This window comes from Oncorhynchus tshawytscha, linkage group LG19 (assembly GCF_018296145.1).
Source record: "Oncorhynchus tshawytscha isolate Ot180627B linkage group LG19, Otsh_v2.0, whole genome shotgun sequence".
Classification (NCBI taxonomy): Eukaryota; Metazoa; Chordata; class Actinopteri; order Salmoniformes; family Salmonidae; genus Oncorhynchus; species Oncorhynchus tshawytscha.
Genome location: NC_056447.1, coordinates 53280847 through 53290223, shown reverse-complemented (window position 1 = coordinate 53290223; position 9377 = coordinate 53280847). Strand labels below are relative to the sequence as shown.

Genomic DNA, 9377 nt, shown 5'->3' with positions numbered 1-9377 from the left:
TTTTCAATGACGGCCTAGGAACTGTGGGTTAACTGCCCTGTTCAGGGCAGTTAAGGGGCAGAATGACAGATTGGTACCTTGTCAGCTTGGGGATTTGAACTTGCAACCTTCCGGTTGCTAGTCCACCGCTCTAACCACTAGGCTACCCTGCCGCACTGCCGCACTGCCGCACTTACAAAAGTTCATATTCTGTTAACTCATAGCCAAATACTGTTGGTGACTCACCCTATTGTCTTATTTGTGGCCAAAGAATTTTTTTATTTTTTTTAAAACACTTCAAAACGTATATCTCAAACAGACCAATTTAAAAAATGCTTGCTATTTCCTCATAGAGTATGATGTCATACTCCTGAGGTGGATGAGCTGGCCAATCAGCGGTCTACTCGCATTAATATTTGTAACGACCGGTATAAACCCACACCCTTCTGTTATTGGGATACGCCCACACCATTATTTTGTTGGGGGTACGCCCACACCATTCTAACACTGAAAAGCTGCTTTTTAACACCTGTTAAACTCTACCGCCCCCTTGTGGCATTTTCAAAACTTCACGTAATATTGTATACTACCCTCATAAAGTACATTTTGGTTTCAAAACTATAAGTCCTATAAACACATACTTAGTACTGTTAGAAAGGTGTGAACTACAGAATTCAGATAAAGGTCTCAGAAACTACAATAGATGTTTTTTCTCGGGGGTGAGGGGGGGGATAAGAGATTTAAAAGTCTTGATTGGTGACATATTTTATCTCCAATTACTGTTCTAAAATTATATTTTTGTGCAACATTTTGTGGTTTAAATTTTTCCTTACCTAATGGTGGTGCTCTAAACATGCATAAATTCCCTTAGGAACACAATTTAAAAGCACAGGGCTTGTGAAAAGTTTGTTTTTGTCTTACAGGATTGATAAACACAGAGTGGACAAAACATTAAGAACACTTTCCTAATATTGAGTTGCATTCTTATGAAATTGCCAGCAGTAAGATTTCAGTTTGATTTCCAAAAAGACTAGGCCTGTCGTTTTCAAATGATATGTCACTTTCTATTTAAAAAATATATATAATAATTATGTGTGGGTGGTTGTTGGGATGGGGGGGTACCCCCGCAAACTCAAATCAACCACTCAGAGTTTAACAGAATTTATAAACATACTTAATTACCATACAATTTTTTGGGAAGGAAAACTATTTCATTGATATTGTAAGTAATTATAGGTCATATTTCATAGACATCTGGAAACACTGGACAGTTACTTTAAATCAATAGCATTCCACGGTGCCTTGTTCTGCATCTCTCTCTGTGAAGAGTTAACCGATCCATTCTTCTCTTCCAGGAGAGGACATTAAAGGCATAGTGGTGTGTTTGTTCCAGGAGAAGAGAGGACATATCAAAGCTATGGTTCCCAGTGCTGAGTGATCTACAGTCTAAAAATAGCAACATGCAGCAGAATGGACTGGTGGAGCTATTTACAGTCAGTCAGTGCCTGCCTGCTTCTCTGCCTGCCCGCCTTTCTGCCTGCTTCTCTGCACTGTTGGAGCTAGGAACACAAGCATTTCGCAACACCCGTAATAACATCTGCATGTGACCAATAAAATGTGATTAGATTTGACTGCATGCCTGCCTCTCTGCCTCTCTGGACTGCCTGCCTCGCTGCCGCTCTGGACTGCCTGCCTCTCTGGACTGCCTGTCTCTCTGGACTGCTTGCCTCTCTGCCTCTCTGGACTGCCTGCCTGCTCTGACTGCCTGCCTGGACTGCCTGCCTGCCTGCCTGCCTCTGGACTGCCTGCCTGCCCTCTCTGGACTGCCTGCCTGCATCTTACAATTACTCTGACACACAACATGACTGCCTGCCTGCCTCTCTGGACTGCCTGCCTGCCTGCCTGCCTCTCTACTGCCTGCCTGCCTCTGACTGCCTGTACTGCCTGCCTGCTCTGGACTGCCTCTGCCTCTCTACTGCCTGCCTCTCTGCTTCTCTGACTAGCTGCATATACCAATCATCAAGCATCTTACAATTACATCTGGACACACAACATGACTGAATAGCGTTCTGTTCTCAACGTCTGTCTGTGTTCATTTCAACCTGTAGGAGTTGAAATGATGCTTTGATGTAGCCACGACCAGACCAGGTGAATGCCTGAGTCATGTAGGGTTATTTGAGAGAGGACAAGGAGGGAGAACTAAACGGTTGTTGTTGTTGTTGTTTTTTACATTTGAGCGGGGCCATGATAGGGTAGGACATAGGCTATGTGATGATATCACAACTTACTGTACACCTATAACAAGTCACGGCTCCTCATGGTCAAGTCCCCTTTACATTCTAATGAAGATGTAATGTAATTAGGAAATAAAAAATGTATTTTGTGGACATAGATAAACATATAGGCCTAGGCTAAAGGAATGTATGAATTCATCGTAGGTCTGTATTAATAACGGGAAACCATCCATCCAATTGACAGTAATGACCATACATGGTTTATTGGCACTTTGTAACAAATGACTCGCATGGGTGCGAATATGCTATTATTCGATAATAATTTAATTAAATTCATAGCCTTAATTCTGAAATTCTATTCACCGCATTGCTCGGGTATGAACATAATTAATACAATGAAATAAATATAAGAGGGTCGAAATATGTCCTTGTAATTTGCTGCCATTTTCTACTACATCCACTGAAAATCATGTGGATAGCCTATAAATCAATATTCACCGCAAGGATTTTGACGCACAACATTTAAATCATGGGCCCCGATATGATGACAGAATTTGAAGCAAGATCATTGAGCGTCCAGTCAAAAACCCGCAAGGAGCCATGATGTCCCGGTATTTCTACCGAGCGGCAGGGCAACCGTGCACTTCACATTCTTACCGTTCTGCGAGGAGACCGAATGCAGCATCAGTACTCCAATGAACGCCACCGAAACCGACATAATTTCGGCACTTCGTTTTCCAGGTAGCATCGACTCGGGTGGTAGATGCCGGTAATATGGATAGTGGTGGTGTGGAGTGGGGAGACCAGGTTACCGGGTAGATACCAATCTGACCGAAGGAAGCTTCCTCTAATACTCCAATCGGGTCACGCAAAAACCGCGGCGCGCTCGCTCAACCGACGAGTGCATGACGCCACGCCACCTGTGCAGTGGCGGTGCGTGGTGATGAAATCACTCGAAGGAACCACCTTTCTCGTCGGTTAGTGCTATCTGGGATCCCTGGTACGTCCCTACCCTAAATCCTAACCGTAAAACCCTTACCTTAACCACAATCCCTACCAAACACTAACCATTTTACTTTTCAACTTCAATTGGGAAGGGACCCTTTCTCATCTGCGGTGGCAAATCCCGCGAGATCACTAGCCACTTTAAACAATGCTACCTTATATAATGTTACTTACCCTACATTGTTCATCTCATATGCATACGTTGATACTGTACTCTATATCATCGACTGCATCCTTATGTAATACATGTATCACTAGCCACTTTAACTATGCCACTTGGTTTACATACTTATCTCATATGTATATACTGTACTCGATATCATCTACTGTATCTTGCCTATGCTGCTCTGTACCATCACTCATTCATATATCCTTATGTACGTATTCTTTATCCCCTTACACTGTGTATAAGACAGTAGTTTTTTTGGAATTGTTAGTTAGATTACTTGTTCGTTATTACTGCATTGTCGGAACTAGAAGCACAAGCATTTCGCTACACTCGCATTAACATCTGCTAACCATGTGTATGTGACAAATAAAATTTGATTTGATTTGATTTGATTTGAGATTACATTTTGTAGGTTGCATGGATAGAACAATATGTTAGTTGCTGTGTACACTACAGTGTAGAATAATTATCATTTAGTACATCCCTATAGGGCTTTTTCATAGAATCTGAAAGCCAGAGGACAGTTCAGATGGGAATATCATGCCTTGCAAGTTATTTAGAAGCCACCCTTATCATTATGGTCGTTCAATAAACAAATAGTAGATTTAGAATAGAATAGATTAGAAGCATATAGCCTAGAATAGAATACAATAGGTCATGTGACATGACGTATTGGTAGGTAAATCGCTTTGGATAGAAGCATCTGCTCAATGGCATATATGTTCAGCAGCCAGCTACCTGGTTCAATGCTACCTGGTTCAATGCTACCTGGTTCAATGCTACCTGGTTCAATGCTACTTGGTTCAATTCTACCTGGTTCAATGCTACCTGGTTCAATGCTACTTGGTTCAATGCTACCTGGTTCAATTCTACCTGGTTCAAATCTACCGGGTTCATTACTACCTGGTTCAATTCTACCTGGTTCAATTCTACCTGGTTCATTTCTACCTGGTTCATTTCTACCTGGTTCAATGCTACCTGGTTCATTTCTACCTGGTTCAATGCTACCTGGTTCAATGCTACCTGGTTCAAATCTACCTGGTTCAATACTACCTGGTTCATTTATACCTGGTTCAATGCTACCTGGTTCAATGCTACCTGGTTCAAATCTACTTGATTCAAATCTACCTGGTACAATTCTACCTGGTTCAATGCTACCTGGTTCAATGCTACCTGGTTCAAATCTACCTGGTTCAATACTACCTGGTTCATTGCTACCTGGTTCATTTATACCTGGTTCAATGCTACCTGGTTCCATCTACCTTTTTCAATGTTACTTGGTTCAATGCGACCTGGTTCAATGCTACCTGGTTCAATCTACCTGGTTCAATTCTACCTGGTTCAATGCTACCTGGTTCATTTCTACCTGGTTCATTTCTACCTGGTTCAATTCTACCTGGTTCAATGCTACTTGGTTCAACCCTACCTGGTTCATTGCTACCTGGTTCAAATCTACCTGATTCAATTCTACCTGATTCAATTCTACCTGGTGCATTGCTACCTGGTTCAAATCTACCTGGTTCAATTCTACCTGGTTCAATGCTACCTGGTTCATTGCTACCTGGTTCATTGCTACCTGGTTCAATGGGTCAAGCTGACCCCACCCCACAGACAGACACACAGACACCTGGCTAAGCCCTGACCTCAGTTTGCAGCCAGGCTTTATTGGGACTTTTAATCCTATTTCACTGTCAACTCCCTCATACTACAGCAGTAGGACAGGTGGCAGTCAGACAGGCAACGCTTGCCAAGTTATCTTGTGTCTGAATGAGCCACAAAATGATCTCCCCTGCAAGGCTAAAGGATAAACCCTAATATATACTGTTGGCCTGTTTCACTGTGAACTCAAACAGCAGGAGAACATGGCAGTCTGGCAATGGAAGAACAATGACCCACAAAATGATCTCTCCTACACTTCACTAATAAACACTAGTAGGCCTACTGTAAACCCTTCATGATAAACACTATTCCTACTGTACACCCATCATGATAAACACTAGTAGGCCTACTGTACACCCTTCATGATAAACACTAGTCCTACTGTACACCCATCATGATAAACACTAGTAGGCCTACTGTACACCCTTCATGATAAACACTAGTAGGCCTACTGTACACCCTTCATGATAAACACTAGTAGGCCTACTGTACACCCTTCATGATAAACACTAGTAGGCCTACTTGTTGTAATTTTTATGAATAATGACTAAATTATGTATACATTTAACATAGTTATAACAGAATTTTACCCTGTCTATGAAGAATGTTTGTACATAGGCAAAGAGGAAGTGTTAACAGACAACTTGTGACCACAGTGAAACTAACAGCAGGAAAGATGTCTCGTCCCCACCCAGGGAGGGGAGAAACCGTTGGCTTGCAGTAGATTGTGTTACATGTGGTAGCATATGATAAGCAATATAGATGTATTGGAATAAACCTGTAAAACAGCATTGTCATAGAGGAGGAGTGTAAGGGTTTTCCTTCTCGTCTGAGGAGGAGAGGCGAGAAGGATCGGAGGACCAATGCGCAGCGTGGTAAGTGTCCATGGTTTTTTTAAGAAGAGAAACTCAAACACACTACAAAACAATAACCGTGGCAAAACCCGAAACAGTCCTATCTGGTGCAGAGAATACAGAGACAGGAAACAATCACCCACAAATCCTAACACAAAACAGGCTACATAAATATGGTTCCCAATCAGAGACAATGACTAACACCTGCCTCTGATTGAGAACCATATCAGGCCAAACATAGAAATAGACAAACTAGACACACAACATAGAATGCCCACCCAGCTCACGTCCTGACCAACACTAAAACAAGGAAAACACACAAGAACGATGGTCAGAATGTGACAAGGAGGGACATTTATGACGCTATGTGTGATATATAAACTAATGTGCATGGTATTATGATCAGAGCTCTCGAGAATAAACCTTCTGACTATTGGAGACTGGCCTCTGTCTGTTTCATTTCAACCATAACCTTACAAACTCTGGGTTACAGACTGAGTATTTTAATTGAAGTTCAGTTTATGAACTTTGAGAACATAATTCTCTTAACACTACTGTAAACCCTACATGATAAACACTAGTAGGCCTACTGTAAACCCTCCATGATAAATACTAGTAGGTCTACTGTAAACCCTCCATGATAAACACTAGTAGGCCTACTGTAAACCCCTCATGATAAACACCAGGCCTACTGTAAACCCTCCATGATAAACACTAGTAGGCCTACTGTAAACCCTCCATGATAAACACCAGGCCTACTGTAAACCCTTCATGATAAACACCAGGCCTACTGTAAACCCTTCATGATAAACACTAGTAGGCCTACTGTAAACCCCTCATGATAAACACCAGGCCTACTGTAAACCCTCCATGATAAACACTAGTAGGATAAACCCTCCATGATAAACACCAGGCCTACTGTAAACCCTTCATGATAAACACCAGGCCTACTGTAAACCCTTCATGATAAACACTAGTAGGCCTACTGTAAACCCCTCATGATAAACACCAGGCCTACTGTAAACCCTTCATGATAAACACTAGTAGGTCTACTGTAAACCCTCCATGATAAACACCAGGTCTACTGTAAACCCTTCATGATAAACACCAGGCCTACTGTAAACCCTTCATGATAAACACTAGGCCTACTGTAAACCCTCCATGATAAACACTAGTAGGCCTACTGTAAACCCTCCATGATAAACACTAGTAGGCCTACTGTAAACCCTCCATGATAAACAGCAGGCCTACTGTAAACCCTTCATGATTAACACTAGTAGGCCTACTGTAAACCCTTCATGATAAACACTAGGTCTACTGTAAACCCTCCATGATAAACACCAGGCCTACTGTAAACCCTCCATGATAAACACTAGTAGGCCTACTGTAAACCCTTCATGATAAACACTAGGGCTACTGCAAACCCTCCATGATAAACACTAGGCCTACTGTAAACCCTCCACGATAAACACTAGTAGGCCTACTGTAAACCCTTCATGATAAACACTAGGCCTACTGTAAACCCTTCATGATAAACACTAGGCCTACTGTAAACCCTCCACGATAAACACTAGTAGGCCTACTGTAAACCTTACATGTTCACCTTACACGACACCTTGTATTGCTTTTTAACCTTCCCTGAAAGAATTAGGCGTACAATTTCCAGATAACAAGGTCAAGTTGAAAACGTAGGTTGAAAGGCATGCCAGAAAGCTTTCAACACAAACGTGGCCATCTGTCAAGCATAAATCGATGCATTGCTGCCATAATTCAGGTAATCCAGGTTTTTAAAAAATGAACACATTTGTAGTCTGCCTGAATGGTGTCAGATCGTTCCTCTGCTGCCCCCTACAGTAGAGATACAGTAGATGACCCGGAGCATTCCTCTGCTGCCCCCTACAGTACAGATACAGTAGATGACCCTGAGCGTTCCTCTGCTGCCCCCTACAGTAGAGATACAGTAGATGACCCGGAGCATTCCTCTGCTGCCCCCTACAGTACAGATACAGTAGATGACCCTGAGCGTTCCTCTGCTGCCCCCTACAGTAGAGATACAGTAGATGACCCGGAGCATTCCTCTGCTGCCCCCTACAGTACAGATACAGTAGATGACCCTGAGCGTTCCTCTGCTGCCCCCTACAGTACAGATACAGTAGATGACCCGGAGCGTTCCTCTGCTGCCCCCTACAGTACAGATACAGTAGATGACCCGGAGCGTTCCTCTGCTGCCCCCTACAGTACAGATACAGTAGATGACCCGGAGCATTCCTCTGCTGCCCCCTACAGTACAGATACAGTAGATGACCCGGACACTGAGACAGCGTCATTGCATATTGGTACACCAAAATTACATTGATTTCCAATGAAAACGCTGCATTTGCCTTGCAGCGTTGCGTTGCAGAGGAAGTTGCAGTGCGTTCTGGGTGGTGCATAAGTTGGATTTATCGAACCTACGCGTCAAACTGCACGCGTAGACGGCTCGACAGAAATGGTCGCAGAAGGTGAATGTGGAACTTTTTGTTGCACACATATCCAGGTGACGCCGCGTACTATTTTGCACAGTGACTCTGTCGTAGTGTTCGAAGCGTCAATATTATACGTGAACCTTCTAGTTGAAAGGTGTTTCCTTCCTATACAGGTTCAGAGATGAGATTTTCTGTGTTTTTGAATGGAACTCAAATATACTCGTTTTAATGTTATTGTAATTACTAATGTATACACATTGTAAAATCTGTATTACACAATACACGTCTATAGTTAGACAGTTATTTGGTCTACACATGTGTTTTTTTCCCACAATCCTTTTTAGCCTTTCTGTAACATTTAAATACTATTTTCTGTTAGCATTCCTTGAAAAATGTGTTGGATCAACAAGATACATATTTATATCAAATCAAATCAAAGTTTACTTGTCACGTGCTCAAAATACAACACCTTACAGTGACATGCTTACTTACAGGCTCTAACCAATAGTGTGAAAAAGGTATTAGGTGAACAATAGGTAAGTAAAGAAATAAAAACAACAGTAAAAAGACAGTGAAAAATAACAGTAGCGAGGCTATATACAGTAGAGAGGCTATATACAGTAGAGAGGCTATATACAGTAGAGAGGCTTTATACAGTAGAGAGGCTATATACAGTAGAGAGGCTATATACAGTAGAGAGGCTTTATACAGTAGAGAGGCTATATACAGTAGAGAGGCTATATACAGTAGAGAGGCTATATACAGTAGAGAGGCTATATACAGTAGAGAGGCTATTTACAGTAGAGAGGCTATAGACAGTAGAGAGGCTTTATACAGTAGAGAGGCTTTATACAGTAGTGAGGCTATTTACAGTAGAGAGGCTATATACAGTAGAGAAGCTATATACAGTAGAGAGGCTATATACAGTAGAGTGGCTATAGACAGTAGAGAAGCTATATACAGTAGAGGCTATACACAGTAGAGAGACTGTATACAGTAGAGAGGCTATATA

General features: G+C 42.1%; 1 protein-coding gene across 3 annotated transcripts in view; it reads right to left on the bottom strand.

Annotated features, from left to right (window-relative positions):
* Positions 1-3263, bottom strand: part of LOC112237273 (neuroplastin) — a 51487-nt gene extending 48224 nt beyond the window's left edge. For 2 of the 3 annotated variants that reach the window (XM_042301881.1, XM_042301882.1), the window contains exon 1: positions 2871-3263. In XM_042301881.1, the coding sequence (XP_042157815.1) occupies positions 2871-2961 (91 nt within the window). In that variant the 5' untranslated portion in view covers positions 2962-3263. The remainder of the gene's footprint in view (positions 1-2870) is intronic. The other variant, XM_042301883.1, reaches the window with a different exon arrangement.
* Positions 3264-9377: the final 6114 nt, after the last annotated feature.